This window comes from Pholcus phalangioides, unplaced genomic scaffold, assembly GCF_987345545.1.
Source record: "Pholcus phalangioides strain wild (caught in Gottingen) unplaced genomic scaffold, Ppha-v1.0 ptg000022l_1, whole genome shotgun sequence".
Lineage (NCBI taxonomy): Eukaryota > Metazoa > Arthropoda > Arachnida > Araneae > Pholcidae > Pholcus > Pholcus phalangioides.
Window position 1 is genome coordinate 38,464,305 of NW_028301615.1, and position 24,688 is coordinate 38,488,992.

The following is a 24,688-nucleotide window of genomic DNA, read 5'->3' on the forward strand; positions in this document are numbered from 1 at the left end:
GTCTAGAAGCAGTGGTTTTACATTCAGTTCAGTTTTTTTTCATAAAATTCGATAAAATATGCAAATTCTCTTAATTTATTTCACCAGTGTAGCTCAAGCTAACTTTATAGAAATTTCAAGAAATCTCATTCCAAAAATTCAGCATTATAAATATATAACACGTGTTTCATTTCGAATCATTGGTGATTTTTTTTGTTTTGTTGTTTTTTGTTTTTTTTGGCAATTTTAGCTATAATTAGCAAATTTTCTTAATTTTAGCACCATTTTTGGCATTATTTCTCGTACGTCGTTATGATCATAATTCCCATATTTTTCGCTTAATAATATGGTCAGAGTAAATTTACTGTGATTGTCCCGTAAAATACTTGTCATATAGTAACGTAAAATCTGCTGAAAAGAGGTAAAAAAACCGTTACAATTGAAATTATCCAGAAAAAATCATGTAAACAACTCAAATACAGTGGTTGAAAACAAAAGTCCTGTGCTTTGATGCACTTATAAAATTAAGGTATTAAAACATTTTTTCAATGCATTTGAATTGAAATTAAATTTGTGTTTATAGAAATTTTATTTAATTATGAAACAAAACATTTTTAATTATCAAGTTTGATAGAGCGCGTTAGTGCTTTGAGATTTTCGTGTAAACAGTTTATTTCGTATTGTTTACATTGTAAAATCCTCCCATGGATTTTGAGGTACACCCTAGACAGAGGCATGTTTACGGTGGGGGGAAGGTTGCCACGGGTTATAGCCTAGGGTGGCAATTTGGGAGGGGCGGCAGATCTGAAGAATAAGTGGTCAAGAAAATGGGAGGAGGTCGCACAACCATAAATCCGTCTCTACTTGGAGAGGTCACCAGGTCAGTGAGCGACCGAAAGGAAAGGACAATAGAAAGCATGCAAGTATATGAGTGACTTGGAGTGTGCTTAAACATGGGAGTAATGGAAAAGGAGTGGCATAATGAAGACCAGGTCAGTGAGCAACCACAAGAATGACCTAATCAGCGTGTAACTGTGTGAATGACCAAAATAGTTACCTAGAGCAGGGATTCTCAACCTTTGGAATCCCGCGGACCAGTTTTATTTATTTTTTAAGTAGAGAGCCCGGTCAAAAACACACAAATAATGGAAAAAATGTTTAAAAGGCAAACGGCCATTCACTCATGCCCCAGTATGAATGATGTCGGGCGCGGCGGTTGAGTAAAACTGACCTGGAGAATGTGCAAGCATGGTAGTGGTGAAAACGGTGATTTAGACGGTATGTAAACTTGTGAGGGATTAAAAGCATGAGTCATGACTTACAGACACACATATTTAAAGAGCTGTCATGTGAGCCCAGGACGTAAAACTTAGAGAATGCGTGTCAGGTGGTTGCCCGCGACCAGTTTTACCTTTAGCAAGGTAAAACTGGTTTTGAATTGAAATAATACTGTACTTACAAATCTTCACTTAAGATATTTATTGGCTTCAGCTGCAGTTGGAATTAAAATCTGCATCGATTAGGATATCTGCTCGATCATTCTTCCTGATCAACAAACTGGTAATATTCATTATTTATGATTACAGAAACAATTCATATTCTCACCTTACAACCTCTTTGAACCTTGCAGACTCCCAAAAAAAATTTTTATCACTCTTAGACTCCAATTTAGCAATCACATACAGAAAATGTCAAGCGCCAATACTGATTTTCTAGTCGCCATGGTGGCCTGAGATTTCTCAAGTCCTGATTTGCAGTTTTATCTTTTTAGTTCTGTGCCCCCCCCCCCTTTGTAAAAACATTTCATTGTTAACAAGTATACATATAACTATTGTCTTAAAAGCATTCTGAGTTTTATTTTCATTTGTGTTCAGCCCAGAATAATGCAGCCCTGTGAAGTTCCAATGAATTCTGTGCTCAGCAATTGACCCAAAGGTACCACAAGTATAATGAATTCTTTTTTTCTTTTATGTTGCAGTACAATGAAAAGACACCTTTCCGATCGAGGAATTATGCCCCCAATGAAGAGAAGTTGCCTTGGTATAAGAAATACAGCTGCGATTGTATTTGGTAATGAAGATGAAGAGGCTGTCCAACTCGGTACAGAAACAGAAGCAGAGAAGCACATGAAGTTGTTGTTGGAAAAGCAACTCGATAAAAAAATCACTTTGAAGGAGTGAGTATTATATGTTATGAAGATTGTGTTTGTAATTTTTTTTAATGTATTTCTTATTCCCGAACCTTAAGTACCATGAATTTGAGTGTTTGTTTCAATAGAGTTTTCTGTAATACAAAGTGTAACAGATATTAATAATGCACTATTTGTGTCCCACTTTATGAATTAGTATGAGTTTTTTTTCTTGATACAGTGCTGCTATCTATGAGTGAAATTTTGAACTTTTTCTACGTAAAAAAATTCTACGTAAGTATTCTAGCACAAACCACACTTCTTTTAACTCTGAAACGACAGGAATTTCGAGCTTCCTGGAACGACAATAGCAGTCATGATCTCTACATAGGAAAAGATTGACATTCATTACTTACTGAAACTTCTCAAAACTGTATATATTTAATCTGTTTGACTTATTTTTGCAATACTTGTTCATGTACCAATTTGTTGAGATTTTGGACAAAAGGACTTGTTATGACACAAAGACTAATCCATTGTTTTGTTACTTCAGATGGAGGTTTGACTATGATTTTTTTTGAGCTCTACTAATTTGTGGCTTCATTTTCACTTGACGGTCCACTGACAAGGTTTGAAGTATAATATGCTTGAGAAATTTCAGAAGAGATGGTGTTGAATGAGAAACCTTGAATAGCCGGCAAATCCTGAGCAATGTAAAATTCATACGCAAACAACTTTTTGATGCCGATTGCATTGTGCATCGAATGAAGTTATTTTGTCGAAAACATTGAGATCCATTAATAGGGTGACAAAATGTAATTTCTTTCAGAAATTTCCTTTGTGATTTCAGTTTCGTATATCTATGGTACTCAAGGCCTAGATTTTCTCTGCTTACCAGCTGTAGAATTATTTTTAGCTCAGTCGTAAGTATGGCATGGGTTAGAATAATGATAAGAAATTGTCTCAGCCACTGGGCTGGAGCCCTGTTCATTTCATGGGTAAAATCATGGAAAATAAATATTCCTTTTTGTGACATTGTACTAGTGAATGCAATGCAGTGAAGGTGCAAAGATCCATAGAAACACTAAATGAATCATAGTTTATGACAAAATGTGAACCTTTGAATGATGCAAAATGGGTACTTGAGAAAAACAAACACCATGATGTAACACCTGTTCCCTCAATACTAATGTTTACATTGGAAGACTGTCCATTTCAGCATATTTTGCAATCATATGTATTAGTGCAACATCTCTATAGCGGTCAAAATGCTGCCATCGATCTAGGTAGAACTTTATTTTACCCCTTAATTAAGAAATCTAGAACATTTACATTTTAAGAATTTAAGATCCTTAACAAGGGAAGAAAAGTCATGAAATTTCAATAAGCTGAGATTAACCGTTCAGGTGTAATTGATGATGACTGCCTCCATTGTAATTATTAAGCTAAGCCCACACTCACAGCACCACACACTACGCTCTGATGCCCGGAAAAACTGATAGCTGCTCAAAACAGCGCAGAACAACTTTTAACAGAGTAGGATGTGCAAGATCAAGTGCAACACAGTTAATTTCATCCCCCTGAGATTCATTAACACATCTAACTGACGCAAAATCTGCAGACAACAAAAGAAATGCACTAAAAATTGGTTTTTCTCTCAACAGAGCATTTATTTGTAACAACTTAAGGATGTGAAATATAACCAAAATACAGCAACCTTGATAAAAAAAAATATATAACAGAAAAAAGAAGAAAATAATATATAATACGATGCCTATATAAAAATATTTGATTCTTTTATTCTAAGTATGGATAGCTTCTTGATTTATCCAGATATGTGTTTATCTTATTTCTTTTTAAATGCATCAATTGTATTAGAATTCACAACCTCTGACATAAGCTATTCCATTTATTAACAACCCCATTAGTAAAAACTTCCTTCGTTCCTTCGACACCACACCACAACATGGAACTGTCCCTTACATCGATACTGGTGTCTCTTTGTTAAAACAGTTGATTGACAGTATTAATAACTCATGGCCGATCCTATCCATCCCATCGAAAATTTTAAACTTCAATCATATCCCGACACTTGGGTTCCTCCAGTGTAAGCACATTCAAAAAAATCAAGTCTTTCTCTATAGCTCAAGCCTTGTGTGACAACAAGAGCATGCGTATCTCTTTGCACACCGAAGAGACTTTTTTAAGAATGAAACCAAGCATTCTATAACTTTTTTGGCCAACCCTGAACTATGTTCAGAAAAAACCTAAGTGCTCATCAATGAGATTTCCCAAATGGGTGACCCTAGTTGCATCTGGGATAGTAATATCATTCAACTAGTAAGTAAAATTGGAGCTTTCGAACCAAAATGGGCGACCATGCACTTATCAACACTCATGCTCCATTCATTAGCTTGTGCTGTAACCATATTCAAGTTTCCTTGGAGCATTTTCCCATTGCTTGGATTTCCAACAACCCCTTCCCCAATTAGCTTCATGCCATCTGTGAATTTGCTAACAATCTTGTCAATACCCTGATCAAGCTTATTGATGTGGTAAAAAAGTGTGGGCCCAAGGACACTTCCTTGAGAAACTCCACGCTTCGCACCTGTCCAATCAGAAAATTCTCTGTTTACCATAACCCATTATGACCTATGTCTCAACCACGATTCTATCCAATTCAACAAGTTGCCCCAAATACAAATCTCATGTAAATGCTTCAAGAGCAGGGCTGTAACTGGGGGAGAGCAGGCGGGTCTGGTGCCCCAGGCGCTGGACCAGAATGGGTGCCAAATTCACACTTTAATTGCTTCTACATGGAAGGGGCTAAACCCTAATTCTGGCTTGCCAAGTAACAAAGTATCTAGTTGCGGCCCTGTTTGAGAGTTTACCATGTTGGACCCGATTAAATGAGTTCTGGAAATCAAGATAAACAACGTCCACGTTTTTTCTCTTTTCCAAATTCATAGTCACATGATCATAGAAGCAAAGGAGGTTGGTTACACATGACTTCCCTTTCATAAACCTATGCTGCTACCGCAGGGAGTCCCCCATCGAGAGATTAGTGCACCAACCTCTCGATGAGTATAAAAACAAGCCTGCGGTTCGGAATCGGCAATAAATTGTAGGTCTCGTCTAATTAACCCTCGTGTGCAGAAAATGACCGTGGTACGACAAAAATTATCAATAAACCCATGCTGGATTTCCGACAATATGCTATTCTCATCTATCCACTTCACCAATTGCCTCTAATTTGCTGCAATTAAGAAAAAAAATTCTTATATCTCACCAAGACTCCCGAGGACTATGTCCTGTCAAGATATCTTGTTTTTTTGACAAAATGTTTCGCAGAAGGAAATTCCTAGAGGATATCATTATGAAGAACCATGAAGAGGCGACAGTTCGGTCACCAATCCGTATCAGAAACCGACATGAAAGAGTTAACAGCATTAAAAGATTATAAGACCACATGATTATCTGCAATGTCGCAAAGTCACAATTGCAGGAAATAACAATCTCAACATCCATGGCTTTATCATCAATACTTCAGATGAGCCGCTGTGGTGGTCGAGTGGTTATAGTGCCGGACTCGTGATGCGAGGATCCGGGTTCGAACCCCACAGTGGTGGTCGGCTGAAGTTGGTTTTCTGTGGTTCCCAACTTCAAGGCGCAAATGCGAGCCGATCTCCCCGTTAAAAAGTCTCGCCACAGAGAGCAACAGTCCTACAACGATAAATCATTCAATCATAACACTTCACTCATAGTTAGAAAAACTGGGGGCAGATGACAGCACTACACATTACAAGCATTACACAGAAACAAACTTTACGTCAGATTGCACTACACGTACACGCACATTCCCGCATGTACCGATTCGTTGGGGGTTCGTTGGGGGGTATCGCGGGGGGGGGGTGCATGTGTGGTGTAGCAGTAGTAGGTAGGGCCTCCAAAAAATGGCTCGGGGATCCATGGTGTTCTTAAGTCAGCCACCTCGTTGGGCAATTTGCCTGTTGTGGCGTTGTATTTGTATTTGTATTTAAGCAACCTCGTTTGGAACTAGGACCGATTCCTTAAGGTGTCTGCACTTACCAGGAACAATTAGAGCCTGGGGCAGATTAGTTTTGTTTAATTCCACATTACAGGATAACTTTCCTAGCTAAAGGCAAAACGAACATGATAAAAATGTGAATAACCCTTATGTTGAAAGACAAAGGTAAATGCGTGTTAACTTTTGGTGAGAGAGGTTTATTCATTGCCAAAACAAGGATCATCTCTGCCCAAACGACTCCCATCAGATCACGCTTTGACAAGAGCAAGGATACGCAATATCACACTGTTTACCATTCACATCAAACCATGTTGTGTGCAGCTCTACCTCAAAAACCGGTTTCTTACTGCACAGCGCTATGGGTGTGGACCCGACTTAAGGTATCTTCAAATATGCAAAAAAAACCACGTAAAAAAATATATAATTCAGGATGATTTGGCGCATATCTTGTGATAATGCATGTTACAGAATTTTCTTCACATATCACTTGTTTTTATAAAAGAAATGGAGAGATTTTTGTTTGATTCTAAAATCACTTGAAAACACATTTTTTTGTTTTGCAGTCAGTTTGCTCAACATCGTTCTTTTACAACACCATGTACATACACACCATTGACAGCGCTGGTCCAAGGTACGTGCAGTTTGGAAAACTACAGAACTTTAGAGAATGGTGAGGAAAAATACCAAGAGCTGCAGAGTAGCGGTCTCACTAAGGAAGAAATAGAATTTTACCTAGTGCATGGCTCCAATGAATGTAAAGTAAGTGATAATTTCGTGTTGATGTGCTACATGCTTATTACATTTCTAATGTCATTCTTTTTTCTTTTTTGGTATGTTATCTATAATATTGCAAAAAATTCCACTGAAATTCTCTGAAGCTCCTGAATTTCTACCCTGTCTCTCAGACTCCTGAAAAGTCTTTATACCTCCCGAATTTTTACACAGATTGCAAAAAAGATTTTCCAAAGAATTATGAAATTCTCTGTCAATTCTGTTTCCCATCCCAAAAAAAGATGTCGCATGGGCACGTTAATTGTTGCCATTGCGTCAAATTGTAGCATAGAGTTTAATTTCAGTGAGGGGAAAGATGGAATTTTCCATATAAAGCCTTCACAGGCAGTCTCTCAACAGTTTAATCCGTGGAATGACTTTGCGTTGGATGACTATATGTTTAATTTTAAATAGGTCTGTCCTGTTTTGGGGTGGTAGACAGAAAAAAAATGAATAGCCATCATATCTGCATACATTATAGGCAGAAATGAGCTGAAACTTTCATGCCCGTCTGCTTGGCAATAAATGGGGTATACCAGTGACCTCATTTGAACAGGTTCTGCATTTTCTCATTGCTTTGCTGCAAAGAATAGACAAATCTTAAAAGATGAATGCATGGCATTTAAGTGATATGTGATGGACAGGGATAAGACATCTCTGTGTGGGTACAAACGGTCTGAGGTACCTCAAGCCCTAAATGTCAACTGCTCTATCATTAGCTGCAAGTGGAGTCATTCTCAAAATGAAAGTTCTGTGTCTCCCCCCCCCCCCCTCAAAGACTCATGAGAGTCATGGCTGTTCGCAACTACAATTATTTGTGTCTTCAGTTACGGCATTGCAAATCACTCACAGCTTGTCGACTCAGTTTGGAACCTTCAGCACTAGCAGAAAGATAAATATAGCACCAAACAAATTCTCAAAGGCTGCATCAGGGTCATATGTATGCAACACGACCAGTGATCAACATCTGGTCAATGTCCTCGGGCTATAGGGTGGTAAATTGGCCTTGAGATCGCCTTTACTTGATCCCATTGGAATGGTGCTTCACATGAATCATTCGTGGTTTAGTCTGCATAATGACTCTTAGCAGATAAAAGTATGGAAAGGTGCCGATACTTGATATCAGACCTGTGATATATACGAAAGGCATGACTACAGTAGTGGTAGTTTGATAGTGTGTGCACAGGAGCTTCATATCTTCAGTAGAGATTGAGAACTTTAATGCACTAGCGAGATAGAACATCCTTACACCATATGTTTGCCCATTTCTAGTGGTCACATAACCCAGTACCATATTTATGGACGATAACGAGACTGTTAACACAGCTCATGTTGCCAAGCATTAAGTTCAGTATGAAATGTAGACTTATATTATGGAATTCCCATGCACTTTTTTTTAATAGGACCTCATGCAGCATGCATGGGAGACAATTAACACTCCAATGGTGATACTGGATCTGAGAGATTCAGGCTTGAATTTTCTTATGATCGCTCCAAAGTTTAGGGATGATAGAGCCTCCACCTGTTATATGTTAATATTTGATGGAGTTTGAGATTACTACTTCAGGTATTTTATCACATTTTCCTGATCGATTTTGTATCCATTTATGATTATATGATCAGTTTTTTGGCCATGGATCCCATGACCGATGCCACTATTGGTGTTATTTCACAGGCACCACTATATCGGAATGTTAACTGCTCTCTTTGAGCTGTGAATATGTCTTTTGCTTGAGCCATGATGTCCCAAAATGGCATTGACAATCTTATTATTGGTATGAATAGACTGTTATCGAGCCTGTGCATTCGGAAAAGGTGATCGTGGTTCCATGTTAGCCAATCTCCTCCATAGAACTTTTTGTAGCTCAGTATATGATTGTTCTTTTCTACAGGTGTTATTTGATTTCCAATTTCACCCTAGATTGCTTTTTGCTTCAGCCTGTAAGACCTGTGTAAATGCCATTGAAAAAGAGTAAAAACATTTGCTTTTATGAGAATTTTTGTTTTTGCTGCTTAAAACTTTTCAGCACCAGTGTAGAATTCGTTTTGATTTTATTGATTATTAAGGTACAGAAAAGTCATGAGTGGAAAAGATTTATACGACATGATGTCGCTTTCCACTTGTTAAGGCAAGATATACCGAAAACTGGATTTTGCGAAGATATTTATTTTTATATATCTATATATACTCCAATGAAGGAAAATCTCTGTCTCCTCTGTAGCTTAGTGGTGAGAGAACTCGTCCGGTAAACGAGGGACCCAGGTTTGACTCCCGGTAGAGGCAGAGATGAGTTTTTTCCTTCCTTAAAAAAATTCAGCATCTCAAAAAATAAATATCTTCATAACATCCAGTTTTCTGTATATTTAGAAAAGATTTATGTTTGTAATCATACTAGATCAGTGGTCATTTTGCCATTGATGACTTCAGTGTTATCAGTGAAAATGCTTTAACTCAGTGTTCTTCAACATTTTCACAGCTGCGGACTGGTAAAAGCTGTTGAACCATTTTGCCGGCTGGCGGAAATAAAAGTAATTTGTGGACCGACACCAAGTAAATAAATAGGAGAAATATTTGATGGACTGGTAAAAAAACAAAAGATATTATTTTCGGAATGAGTAAAATGTAAATAAATAGGAGAAAGTAATTTGCAGTCCAAGTAAAATGTAAATATGAGAAATTATGTGTATACCAGCAAAAAGTAAATAAATAGGCGAGGTAAATGAAGAGTATAGAGATAAATGAAACAATCAATTTAAGGACTGACAAAAAAATGAGTGAATAAAAGGAATGATTTGCAGACTGACAAAAAGTAAATAAATTTAAGAAATAATTTGAGGACTGTTATAAAAATTAATAAATAGCAGAAATAATTTGCAAAATGGGATAATGGATAGGACCTTAAATATTAGTATGATAATAATAATAATTATTATTATTCAGAAATTTAAAAATGCATAAATTGGAGAAATAATTTCAGGACAGACAAAAAATAAACAAGGGAAAATTTGCAAATCCCCAGGGATGGCTTGATATTTAATAAATCTAAAATTGTTTAGCAGTTATATGAATTGGTTGAAATGTTTAGCGGACCAGTTGTTGAAGAACACTGCTTTAACGTGACATAATATGGCTAATAGTCGTCCTTGCTATAGTCATTGTTTCTTTCAATTTCCAGCAGCCCGATAAAGAAGCTTTCCCAGTGGATCCTGAAATTAAGAGGCAGAAGCTGCAACGGATAAATGAGAAAATCCTCTCTCACAGAAAGGAACTCGAGCAAGGTGAAGTTTTTGCAGGAGCGAAAACTTTAAGTCGGCATGCTATGGATATAGAAAAGACTCTATATGCTGGTTGCAGCTCAAAGAAACAACTCGGCTCTTTGATAAGAGGACAACAGGAAGAAGTTTTAAGCAGCAATGATCCATTCCATCACATCAAGATAATATCAGATGAACTTTCACAAAGGGTGCGAAAAGAAAGACGCAAGAAGAGAAAACAAAAAGTTTCTCCAGCTAACAACAATGATGTTTCCTCAGAGTGTAAACCATCCGAAAAGGACGATGGTGTCGCTTACGATCCCAGTATCCACCACGTCGTCATTCCACTGGAAGCCGAGGAAGTCACATTGAATAAGTTGAGTCTCAAAGAAATGAAGGAGCTACCAAAATTCAAGGATTATAACCCCGGTGAACCAAACACGGTTAATATACTTTTAATGGCTTATGTTTTTATTTTCATGATAAAGTTGTAAAGTTTAGAAATTATTTAAAATCTAAACTTTTTTTTTATCTTGGTGAAGCCATCGGTTGCATTTTTTGCAGTATAATTATCTAAAACCAACGTTAGTGATAGTGCATATTTTGAAAAATGAAAACTGAGCAAAACATACACATTTAATCGCTAGATACCAGGGTTGGTAGGTTTTTGATAGTATAAATACAAATAGAAGGCCACAACAGGCAAAATGCCCAACGAAGTGACTGATAAAAAGATGCCCATAACAAATATGGATGTCATATTTCAAAAATACAGTAACCCAATTAAAAATGTAATTACAAACAACATATATACATGATAAAATATTATACAATGTCCTTAAAGAATACTTATGGTTGTCTTATTATAAGTATGGATAGCTTCTCGATTTATCCCAACATGTTTATTGTATTTCTTTTTAAACCTGCCAATAAACCGTGGTTTAAACTGTCGCATAATTTGAGTTGAGCATAACATAATAACATAAAAACTGAAGGAAAACTATGGAAGTATTTAATATTCTTCGATTCAAGATAATTCTCGACCTTCCGAAATTTCAATTGCTTATAAACTTGTATTGATATGAACCATCTGCTGTACTTTCTTCATAACAGATAGGTGTTTAAAGAACTCTTTTACACCATATATGTAATGTTGATTTCTGTTATTATTAAATTATCTAGATGATCACCGAAACAATACCCTTATCGTGTGCATAGCATTACAATATATCTCGGCAATATCAAAATACATACAGAACTGTAGGACTAAAATGTCTTTTAATTTGCCAATGCTGGCTTATATATATATGATGCTTAAGAAGCTTGTAACTTATCAGTAAGAATAAGTTTGACTACGATATGGTATATTTACTATCATTTATAATGCAGTGGTTTTCCAGTTGAAGCTGTATTTTAAATGTGTAAAACAATACTTTAGGTATATCAAGTCCTGCCAGCTCTGCTTCAATTTAAAATACTCTTCTCTCAAAAGAATTTACACAATCTGAGCAGATTTTTAAAAGAAATTTTTACGTGAGAATAAATGAATTAAATTGGCATGTTGACAGCTGTTACGAAAAAAATTTTTACTGAGTAAAATTTTGGGCAAATCAGAAAATTTAAAATATCGTAATAGAAATTCTATATTCAATAATTATATAATTCAAAATATAAAACATTTTATAAGCTACATAAAAAGTAAGTTTTTGTTATTTAACATATCTATCGCGTGAAAACAATCTATTTGACAACATCAACAATACGTTCTTGACTGTTTTAATATTGCGTTAGCTTCTGAGGTCAAAAACCTAACCCTGTGATCTCCTATCATACATATTTTGAATAAACAGCTCTATTTCGCACAGTGAATTGTACATAGGTAATCAGTAGTTTAGATAAAATAAACTATAAAATTATATATTATCTATGCTAGACTCTGTCTTTCAAAAAATTCAAAATAGCAAATTATAATTAATATTGTTTTAATTATTGTAACAAATTAATGTTTAAAAATAAAGCATTGTAATGCACAAAAAAAAAGTGTTTCTCATCATGTTATATACTATTGTGTTCAAAATATTATCCAAAAACATTTATTTAGATTTTTGACAATTTAAACCAGGGCTTGCAAATTGTTTTCATCATAATATAAGACATAATATATACTTATAAGACAACCATAAGTATTCTTTATGGGCATTGTGTAATATTTTATCACATGTATATATTGTTTATAATTTTTATTAATTGCATTTTTAATTGGGTTGCTGTATTTTTGAAATATATGACATCCATATTTTTATGGGCATCTTTTTCTCAGCCATCTCGTTGAGCGTTTTGCCTGTTGTGACGTTGTATTTGTATCTATTAACGCACCCCTTCCTCATTAGCGAACAAAATTTTCGGGCTTCATTACCGGAAGGTTCACTGTGTTTCATCTCCTTGTGCAATGTGCGCCATATATTAGAAAAAAAATTGCAGGCCTTTTTGCCAGCATCAGAATAGAATGATTTAAAAAAAAAAAAAATTTTCAACCAAGAAATTTTAGAGAAGGGGGGGGGGGCAGGGACACCAAAATTAGGTCCTACATGGGTAGCGATTTCATCTCAGATCGCCCCTGGTGGCCAGCATTAATATCCAGATTTGCTGGGGAAAATGGTTACTTACTTCTAACTGTTTACAGCCACTGATCTATCACTACAAAAGCAATTTACTATTTCATCTTCAAAGAGATAAATGTGTGTGTGTTCAGATACTGCCATCTACCTTCCAATTTGAAAACTGGCAATGAATGAATATATATATTTCAATGCAAGCTGGTTCGCAGTATTTTATATAATACACAAGGTGATTCCATAATTCCTCTTGCCGCATTTCACTGGCAAACCATTGATCCTAGAGGCATACCCTGAATTAGAAAAATTATCCAAATAACGTGTAACTCAGAAACATCATTCATATTGGGAGGGTTGTACAAATTATTAAAATGAAAAAAACTAACTTTTTACTAACTTAGACATCGTGTCCTCAAAAACGCTGTTAGAAAGTTGTTGCCCTGTCTCTCCTGAGACCAACAAAGAAAATTCTGCATTTCTAAGTGCAATAGTCACTGAGATATTCGAATTTAAAAAAATGGAGAAAAGTTGAAAAAAACCAGCTCTAAATATGAAAAAAGCGTTTTACCTGTATTTAATGCTGCTTTTTTCCCCAAAATTTTCGAATTTGAATATCTCAGTGAATATTGCACTTGAAAACGTGGAATTTCCTTTGTTAGCTTAAAGAGAAACAAGGCAATAACTTTTCAATTCGGTTTTTGAGGACAGGGTGCCATATAAAAAGCTTATTTTTATATTTTAATGACTATACAACCCTTTGAGCGCCAATCTCGTTCCTCTACCAGCTATGCCATAGCTGAAACATCCTGTACGTCATTTTGTTTCCAATTTTGAATTCTGGTGCTATTATTACTATTTTCTAGGTCCTGTATGTGAAAAACTTGGACAGGAAAGTGACTATTCGGGACTTACAAGCAATTTTCGGAATATTTAATGCCAGTGGTTCTGATCGCATAGATTACAGATTGGTGAAACGACAGGGATTCATAACATTCCCAGGTAAAATTCAAAATTGTTTAGATTAAAAAATACTAATAAAAGGCACTGGGCAAAAAATCAGGTTTCCTCTTCTTATCAAGTGAGAGAAAACTTTAGGGATGTTTAAAATTCACACAGTTTTACTTCTTTTTTAATGGAAGTCAAATTTTTGTCATAAAAATTTTGCAATCAGTGAAGTCAGGCGGCGCAATCAAAGACGTATTTAATGGTAGGGGTAATGTGTAGGGGGCTAAGCAATCTGAGCTAAGAAATTTTTAGGTGAGAATAAATGAATTAAATTGGCGTGTTGACAGCTGTTGTGAAAATAATTTTTACTGAGTAAAATTTTGGTCAGTATGGTCGATAGAGCCTGGGCGGTGCACGGAATGAAATGAGTAAAATTTTGGGCAAATCAGAAAATTTAAAATATCGAAATAGAAATTCTATATTCAATAATTATATAATTTAAAATATAAAACATTTTATAAGCGACATAAAAAGTAAGTTTTTGTTATTTAACATATCTATCACGTTAAAAGAATCTATTTGACAACATCAACAATACGTTCTTGACTGTTTTAATACTGCGTTAGCTTCTGAGGTTAAAAACCTAACCCTGTGATCTCCTATCACACATATTTTGAATAAACAGCTCTGTTATGCTCAGTGAATTCTCCATAGGTAATCATTAGTCTCTAAGCTCTATATTACCTCAATGATGCAAATTTGAAGAATGAGTGGTCGAGAAAATTAAACTAGAATTGGAGAAGGACCATATTTCATTGAGGGGGAAAAAAGTGTGTGAAACTTCAATCTCTTAAAAAGGGTAAAATACGGGAAATTGCCAATTGTCATCAAAAACATTTGCCAGAAGTTGGCAAAATCACCAATTGTTATTAAAATTACTGAAAAATTGTGAGAGAAAAAAATTCATGGCCTTAGTAAAAATATTGCAAATTCAATATTTATATTGTATAAAAAAATCGGAACAACCAAAATTAAAGGAATGTCCCGTAATACAGGACACAAATGGTTCATCAATTATTTCACGCATTCTACTGGTCCTTGGGTTCAGAAAGGTTGTCTACCATTGAGTATGACGAAAAATAAAACTGTTCCTTAGCATTTGCCGAGCAGTGTTGATACGGGTCAATTGTCTAAATATTTTGTTTGAAAAAATGCATTTGAATATACTAAATGAAGTGAATGGTTAGCAATAACTCCTCTTGGACTTGTGTCCAAGATTGTCTTGTTGAAGTCTATGGTAGCATACTCCAATACTCAGCATATTTTGACGTGAGTATTGCTCTTAAATCATCTGACGATACTGGGTGCATTTGCAAAAAGTTGCGCAACAAAATAATTTCAACGCTCATATCGCAGGAAGTATTCAGAATGTATCCATGTTTTTTATGTTTGTGGGTAGATTTTGTTAACATAAGGTCACTGTCCAATCAGGGTCCATGGGTTCGATTTGTAGGGAGAACATTAAAAACAAGTTCTCTATCTACCGAGCGTACCACTGATAGATGGTGTCTTCATTTCCCACCCAACTCCATTGGTTGGGAATTGCCATATGGCAATATTACCGGAGTTGGCATGTAGACAAGAAGTTTTTAATACCTTTTCTGATCTAGCCACCAGTCCCGCGGCCCGCTTTCATAACAAAATTGTTTTATGTTACATCTCAAAAAGCTTGCGCTTGCAACACAAATAGATAACATTAATATAGCTTGTTAGTTATTCCAAAGACAAATCCATTGATGTCAATTTTATCATATCAATACCTGCCACTTGATTCAAGACGCAAAGAATGCATTCACGCCAATACTCATGGCCATGTCTATGACACAACTAGGATCGGGAAATTTCACCTCTGACATTCCATCCCTGGAATCTTCGCCTGCCCTGACTGTATGAGTGACCAAGTGAATGATCGTGTAACCGTATTAGTGACAATGATTTCATTATATCATATATAATCGATAAAATATCGTGTAATCATAATTTCACTGTATTAAAATAATTATATGTATTCACATTTTTGCAGTCCACTCATTATATTTAAACAAGGTAGGCAGAATGTCGAAGCTGAAATGTTCATATATTTTGCCCTGCCCAGGAATGTCCAGGGCAAAATGTCCCATTCACTCGTAGTCACTCTCTTGATCACTGATACAGTCCAATATTAGTGATCTATACTATATATACACTATGACTAATATGGTCTAGTCACTCACTTGGTGTGTTCATATGATCACTTATAGAATCACTCAGTTTGTCACTCACGGTCAGAGCAGGCGAAATGTACCGGGGACAAAACTTCCGTAAAGTGACACAGTCTACTAAAATTTTTATTTAATTTGAAAATTTTACATATGTATTTGTAATGTTCGTCCGATGATGAAATAACGTAGTTGGTAATTTTTCCCTTTCAGATGAAGAAACAGCAAGTGAAGCTCTCGAATATGCCAATGGATATTTGTTAAGGAATCGACCGATCATTATACAATATGGCAGAAAGCGCCAATAATTATACATATGCCAAGTGAATTTAATTGTGTGCATATTGTTTCCTATGGAAATCACACCCCATCCCCCAGAGGTTTTAAAAACTTATTCATTCATTTTAAAGCGAGTTAAAAAGAAAAAGATTTTCTCGCAAGTTTTACTTGTAGAATTTTTGCTTTTCGTCCAGAAGATCTCCATGTTAGAATTTTTCATTTTTGACGCTTTAATAAAGATAAAACTTTTTTTTAATTTTTCATTCCCGCAACTTGTTTTTTTAAAGTACAAAGTCAGCAAATGCATTTCCCACTTTAGAGAGGTCTGGGGTGTGTTTCTGCTCCAACTGAGATGAAATTTGTACAACAGATTATTCAGATGACGTGCTTGTGATTTATCAAATAAAAAAAAGTACAAAAGTGATAGGTGGCACTGTAACACAAATGGTATTTATTTGCATATATTGAACAAGGGACATGCCATTAGCATTACAGCACATGCCCATTGTAATTATTGTTTGCATAAGAAGGTGGTGGATTGTGCATGAGCATTAGTTACTTATTTCTGCACATCATGCTTACATTGCCAGGAAAAAGGTTTACTGATAAAATTGTTCTATCACAACCAACAAAACTCTGTTGCGGCTGTAAAAGAATTGCGCTGTATGAAGCAAATATGAAGAGGTCCAATGTCTGAGTGCTGTATTCCAATGTACGAATCATCATGCAGCTGATTTTGCATTTTTATCTCTACAAAATCAAACATGTGCATCCATTGCATGAACGGAACTCAAGAGATATGTAAAACCTTTGTACTTCAGTTCTTCGCTCAAAAGTAGTAAACTTCACTTGGCCATCGAACATTCTTTGGACTGACGAAGCCCTTTCCTTCGAACAACCCTTGCTTCCTGAAAAAGTGACAGTAACGCGTAGTTTTATGATCACTTTTATTATTGGGCTGTGCGTATGTATACATATATTTTTTTGAAGAAACAATATCAAATGGAATCAAAACCTGTTCCATCACGGCAACGGTACCATGATATTCTAAGGGATTTTATAATCCTACAACTTCAACAACATGGATGGCTTCAGGACATCATTCTCATGCAGGATAGCACCCCTACTCACATTGCTAGGCCTGTAAAGTGATAACTAAAAAGTATTTCACAGATACACGGGTGATCAGCCGGCATTTTACTACTTTGTGGCCTCTTTGCTCACGGGATATCACTCTGTGCGCGACTTGTAGTTATGAGGTTTCCTGAAGTACACTGTCTACCGTAGAAGACCTGCATCTGTGCTGGTTCTCAAGAACAGTATTCGTCACCATATTCTGGATATTCCAGCAGACTCTGCTGTTGAAAATACGGTTTTTAAGATTAGAGCACATTGTTCAAAATGAAGGGAGATGTGTTGAGCAGTTTTAGTGCTTTATATCAAACATTTGCATGTGTAAGCATATTTAATATTCATATGTGCACTCCAGTGGCACCTATTGATGGATCAATTTTTTCTAAAATAAATACCAAGCACAACATTTAAATAATCTGTTGTATAAATTTTGTCTTATTTTTGGACCACATTAGAACACACTCCAGACCTCTCTAAAGTGGGAAACTTATTTCTCACTGACCCTGAAACCTCGCTACAACAATACTCGAGATAATAAATCCCTCTACAACAATATTTCTTCACATCATGTTTGGAGTTGTCTGCAGTTAAACTCTTGATACAACAATATGTCCCTCTGTAATGATATTTGAGATTTTTTTAAATCTCACTACTGTATTTTTTAATTTGCTCAAAATCGTTTTGAATTTGATTTTGTCACTTGTTTTCGTTCTTCTGAATGTGCCTAATTACCGAAAGCAATTGGCATTGTTACTTTCTGTGTATGGCACGACAGTGCAACAACTTTATGGGGGACCATGCATTTAACTTAATGAACTAATCAATTTCAATTTTTTGAGGCAAATACATAAAAGCACATTTTCTAGTGGTACTAACAATGCTGATTTAGGAAACAACAGCATAAGTTCAATGATGATGTTGCCTCTCGATATAATGATAACCCCTCTACAATATTTTTTCCTGGCCTGCAGAGTATCGTTATACCGAGGTTTAACTGTATGTATGTATATATTATACATATGAAAATTTCTATTTGTTTAAAAAATTGGTTTATTAAACAATATTTACATTTTTCCAAATAAATTACATGTAAAACGATATGATTGTCTGTTACTTGATAAATAATCAGTGTACAAATTTTGTTCACCAATTCATACATTTCTCCCAGCAATACTTATGCATATACAGGTTTTCTTTGCAATTAAAACTGACCTTATTCAGAGTCTCATGCCCCAAAGCAGAATGTGCCAAAATATGCGACGTACGTCGCAGAACAATTTGGAAGAAAAAGTGCAAAAAACCACTATTACATGTATGGAGATTTTTACCGCAGAACATTTCCAGTCAGGTGGGCTCGTCGCAGAACAGTGCTAAACATTCTGCTTTGGGGATCTCATGTAGCCCGATTTAACAACCAGAATGATGGCAAACTTGGTGGAGAAGCAATGCCTACGTGACAAGAAAGATTCCACAAGTCACTGATAGGGGATAATATGGCCAAGTGTAAAAAGACGCTACACAGACCAGATAAATGAATAAAGCAAAAAGATTAAATTGCTGTGAAACGTCGTGCCTTGTTCATCACATTCATCCTCCACTTAGGATATCAAACACCTCCAATGTGGCTGCCGTTCTCGTAGGGCATACTTCATATTGTCTGTAAACAGGGCCATAACCTGCCCCCCCCCCCCCCAGATGGTTATAGGAGAAAAGGGAGGGTTTGCGTGTGGTCCTATTCAGCCTCCAGTTACTCCAGCCTAGTTACGGGCCTGTCTTTCAATATTCCCAGTCGATGGTTTCTTGCATGGTGTCGACGGTCATAGTCGAAACATCTGTAGTTGTCTGTTCTGGTGGCGGTTTCCATCCTCTGCTAAGACCGAACTGTAAGAAAGTCTGTTCTTTCAAACTTCTGAATCATACATCATACATTAGGCTAGTCGTCCATTGGCAGCTAGAATGGGTGAAAACAAGTTGCAGAATAAGTCTTGCATATGCCAAAGACAATTATAGTAGTCTTACACATACCTATGACTTGTTTTCGCTTGTAGTAGCTTCCAGTGGGTGACCAGCTTTAATTGATACAGGGCCTTTACATAGGTTGTGCAGGTTTATAAACTCACAAGGAGTGGTAACATGAGGCACATTTCCAACTGAGCTGGTCTGCATAATGTATATAGAGCCTAAATTACAGGCGATGCTATTGCTTACTTAGGCATGAGTTGAACTCATGGAAATTCTTAGCCACATAGACTAAAACAGCTGCACATTTTACAATATCTACGGCTTCTGGAACTAGAATTTTTTTTTCTCCATGGAATCGTTTCCTGCCCTTCCAAGTTTTGTGTCATCCTGGTTGTTTGATCGAGCAACAGGTGGCTCATTAATTAGTTTAATTAACATATTTTAACATAATGAGTCAAAAGAAAAAATAGTGTTAGTTAATCCTTCAAGTAGCACAGCAGAAATCAATGAACCCCCCTTCAAAATGCTGCATTCTTTTTTAATGAAGTAGACTTACTTCGATTTTCACAAGGGACACGTGTTTTCACGAAGTGTTCTATTGGGAAATCAACTTTACAAAGTACCTGGGCTTGTCAGTGTTAAAATAAGAGACTCATGAAGACAAAAAATCTTGTCAATCCCACTTTAACACTTTTTATCATTGCTTTTATCTAGGGGTTACCAGAAACCCCACATTTTGAAAATTTTCAATTAAATTTAAAGATTGTGATTTTCACCATTGTGGGAATTTGTACCGCAGACCATTTTCAGTCAGCTGAGGGCTTGTTACAGAGCAATACAAAACATTCTGCTTGGGGGTGGAGAGAAACAACAACTCACTCTCTCTCTCTCCCTGCAGAGCTATCTCAACAGTATTGTGACTGTGGGCAAAGCAATAAAGTCTGTCATAATTATTGATGTTAATAGCAGTGAAGGGCCATTATGAACTAAGAGTTTCTGAATGTGCTGTTGTGTTAAGACAGCCCTATCTATAAGCATCTTTGTTCTTTCATCCAGTATATGTAACATATTTCTAATCTGTTTGTGGAAGAAGAAAACGGTTCTTGTATCCTTGCACTGCGCGTAGAATACAGTGATACTTCAACTAACAAAGTTAATTCATTCCGGAATCATGTTTGTTAGCTGAAATGTGACTTCCCATAGGATTCTATCAAGCAAAAATCATTTAATTTGTTCCAGGGTCTGCCCAAAATTTAAAGATAAGTTTTCTAAAACACCAAGGAGCGCTTTTAAAAAGGCTAAAATGAACAACTTCAAAATTGGATAAAGGCAAATCTACAGAAAGGTTAGAGATACTGAAAAAAAAATCTTTTTATTTTACACAATGTTCACAACCAACACTGGCTTTAGTCTGCTAAAGGCTGGTGTTCGCACAACCCAGCTGAGTTCGTGGGTGTCCCCATCCATTTACAATTTGGTCAGTTCATTTCTGTCTTTGATACATGAAGGTGGAAAAGATAAGCATCTGGAATGCTTAGGTCAGGGGGTTTTCAACCTTTCAGACATTGCAGACTTGAGGTACTTAGAATTATAAGTATATTATTCATATTTTTAGTGTTATATAACAGAAGGGTCAACGGGAGCCCCCAGTAATTGAAGACCATTTATTCTGAAATTTTACCTTTAAAAAATTCTGAAATCCTTTTTTTTTCTATGGAAAAATTTCTGATCAATCATTTCTTTTAATTGTTCTGAAATTAAGTTAATTTACAATTATTTGCAATTGAATGAATTATTGCAGTAATTCTGGAAGTCCAAAAGAATAACTTTCATTCTGAAAGTATAATTTTAAAATAGTTTCAATAATTCAGGAAATATTTTTCATCAACAATAATTATGAAACTTTTATCATTAATTCTGAAATTATTTTTCCCATGAATGCATTTTTCAGAATTTTGTTTTAGATGCCAACTTCCCCCCTCCCCCCAAAAAAAATGTACAGGCCTCGTGCTCCTCCTCTCACTGGACTGCGGGTGCAATCAATTTCTTCTCTCTTAATCGTCTGTCTTCAATGTTTTAGCCATTTTCTAAAATGGCCGTCAGGCTACAGCAAGAAGTTCAGAGGGCTATATACGCGAAGACCCCCCCTGGTTCAGACTGTTCGATTTTATGCTAAGAGTCTTGCACTGAAAGAACGTGTGCACTCAAAACATGTTTTTTTTTAATACATGCATTTTCTTACTAAACCTTTCATTTTACATGAAATTCAAAACTTTCAGAAAGAGAAGTGATGGTACATCTGTAAAAGATTCTGAAGTGGACACGAGTCGATCTACAATAATTCTGATGATGATTGGTGTGCAAATTCAGCTTTCAAAACGGCTGTTTTATATTAGCCTGTCCATCCATATCAACAAAAATGTTAGCAGAGGCAGAAAAATGACTAAAAAAATCTTCGTAAGCCAAGGTATCACTGTACAGTTCTCACAAAACAAAGATGGTTATGAAGCATTTTCACAGAAATTTTTGGTGTTATTTATGATTTTAGAAAAGATGCTGAAAAAAACTTTGGTCACCATCATTATTGAAACTGGGCTCTCGCTTTCTCTCGATATCTTTGAAAAATTCATCAGTTACCCCTCGTTGATCTGTATTTTGTAATTATTTTTTTCTATTTATTGGTCAAATTTTAAAAAGCAATGATCCAACCATATATACAATTTTTCACTTATTTTTTAATTATGCTTTCACACACACACAAGCATTTTCAGCATTTTTTTTTTTCCCGAATGAAGCTTCAGTGGATTTATACATCTACTCATTGATAAAAGATATTTCCCTTAACATAAATATGCAATTTCTTCCCCAAAAAAGACATTTATTCTGATGATACCAGTAACCTGTAGGTGTGAGGGGTCCATCAAGGGTTTATAGTTCTGTTTTTTTTTCTCCTTATGATGTTTATGGTAGTGTCTCCAAAGCAACACATTATAAAAAGAAATGGTTGAACGAAAATTTGCATGTATCTCTTCCTCTGCAGCCACCTTCAGTGAGAACTCCAGTAATTCAGATTTATGCGACGAAAACAAATTACTGTAACAAAGTCAAAACAGTTTTAAGCTTTGATCTAATGGTTCTTAGAACCAATAGCAGACATGGGTCGTATTTACCATTTGAGATTACTACGCAGCATGTTTCAGCCAAGAAAAGGAAGAGAACATTAAAAAATATTCTATCTTTTTTTACTAACTACGTATCAGTTTGAAGTCTATGAAGACTTTCCACGAAATTTTTGGAATATTCCATGAGTTCTTTGTTTTAAACAGCGCATGCGTGATAACTACCCCGCTAATACATGATCATCGTTTTTTAGTCACATTTCAATGTATTGTAATTTCTTGTTCATTTATTTCCTAGGGGATTTTTTTTTTTTCAAATTCCAAAAACCACACTTAAATTTCTGTCAAGAGGCATGTTTGCTATAGAAATGATTGATGCAATTCCCTCATAGCCTTCCCTTTACTACAAACTTGACCACTAACAGAGAAAAATTGACTTCTAGCTCTTTATCCACTTGTTTTATTTATTTACTTTTTTGTTAATTCAATCGGGTCTCAATTAATAAATTAGTCAAGTTCTACTGTATCAGATTTTTTTTTAAACAAAATGTCTCCAAAACAGTTTTAAGAAAATAACCGAGGTCATTTCAAAAATTTAGAATCAGAGCTTGATTCATATTATGAATGGTACCAACCAAAAGCCTAATAGAAAGACATTAGTTAGTGTAAAGTTTTAGGATAAAAACACACAGATCAGAGAAAACAAATCTTTGGAATGTGCAAAATCAGATCTGAAGCTACAGTCAAACCTCTATTGGACGCAGTAGCCCAGGTTGATAAGACACTCACCTAAAGTACCACCAAAGGATGTTTAGAGGTGTCACGAGTTCGATATGGATTGTCCTTGTCAAGAAATTTTCCTCACACAGGGGTACAACAGAAGCCGACACAGGAAACCTGCTGCAGGGAGTTCCACGGTGAGTATAAAAAAGGCTGCAGTATGGAATTGGCAATAAATTGTAGGTCCCGGTTCAATTGGCCCTCATGTGCAGAAAATGACAGTGGTGCAACAAAAATGATCAAACCTCTATTTCTCGAAAAAAATATATCTGAGAGGAGAAAAAAACATTCCTGCATTTACTGTATAAAATTGATGCATTTTCATCTCTATTTCAAAGTATTTTTTGAAAAAATCTGTCTTGAAGGCCAAACTATGACTATATCAGAAAGATAACATGGAAATTCCGTCTTTCGCCTAAATCTTTTTTCCAGAGGTGAAAGAAACTGATAGGAAAGAATATTTGCAATGGTATTGGATATTTTTTTTGGCACAAGGACAAATTTGGTCAAACTGTGTGAAAACTAATGACTTGCTACAAAATAAAATGACTAGAGGAAATTGCACTTCAGAAAAATAAAATAGGTGCATGATTAAAAACCAAATGATGTAGAACACAAAAAATTCTAACTTGTATTAAAAAAAAAGCAATAGCTTAATCTTTTTATGGGCATAATATTATGTCCAAATGCCTGCGCAATAAATGCAAACAAGTTCTGTGTTTTCTTTCCCTCCTTTCTTTACAATATATATTTCTACTATGTACATGTAAGAGCAGAATAGAATTGCAAAAAAAAACCAACTACCATACTTTTTCTTTTCCCTTCTTCTAACATGTGGTTAGATATTTATCGCTGATTAGTTGTATATAGATAATCCAAACTTCCTACCAAAAGCTTGTACATGAAACAGGTAATGGTATGATAACCCACTGTGATGATAGATCTTGTCAATCATAGGGGGATAGGCCTACTTCGATTTACAGGTGAGAAGTTCACTAAGAAAAATGTACTAGCATAGACGAGTTCTGGGTCGGACTATCGCTGCCACCCTTTCTGCTGGAAGAGCCTGTATGCTTTTATGTTCATAGCACAGGTGCACAAATTAATAAACATATTGGGGGTTAAAATTGTACAAAATGAATGGGTTGCGTCACAGAAAGAGGCCAGGGACTGCAATGCCACCTGGATCAGATCTGACGATTCATTCAAATTCAAAGGATTCTCAGAACAGTGTTAAAAATGTAATTTCATAAATTGGGGACTTGAATCTTGAAATTTCATTTTCCAATTTTGTGGACATGGACAATTCACTACAAACTTGTGGCACCCCTTGACTGATACAGAAATTATTGCTGAATGTATGACGGATTCAGGTGACAAAAAAACACAGCAGAGGATGATCTAGAGTAGTTTCC

General features: G+C 35.7%; 1 protein-coding gene across 1 annotated transcript; it reads left to right on the top strand.

Annotated features, from left to right (window-relative positions):
- Positions 1-448: 448 nt before the first annotated feature.
- LOC149070413 (RNA-binding protein 41-like) lies at positions 449-18,503 on the top strand. Its single transcript, XM_089249681.1, has 6 exons — positions 449-508; positions 1,958-2,155; positions 6,719-6,914; positions 10,103-10,624; positions 13,660-13,795; positions 16,213-18,503. The coding sequence occupies exons 2-6, from the start codon at positions 1,962-1,964 to the stop codon at positions 16,305-16,307; spliced, it is 1,143 nt and encodes a 380-aa protein (XP_089105807.1). The 5' UTR covers positions 449-508; positions 1,958-1,961; the 3' UTR covers positions 16,308-18,503.
- Positions 18,504-24,688: the final 6,185 nt, after the last annotated feature.

Coding starts and splice junctions, on each gene's coding strand:
- LOC149070413 (XM_089249681.1), top strand. CDS start 1,962: ATGAAAAGACACCTTTCCGATCGAGGAATTATGCCCCCAATGAAGAGA. Junction 2,156..6,718: donor AAAAAAATCACTTTGAAGGA/GTGAGTATTATA, acceptor TTTGTTTTGCAG/TCAGTTTGCTCAACATCGTT. Junction 10,625..13,659: donor ACCCCGGTGAACCAAACACG/GTTAATATACTT, acceptor ACTATTTTCTAG/GTCCTGTATGTGAAAAACTT.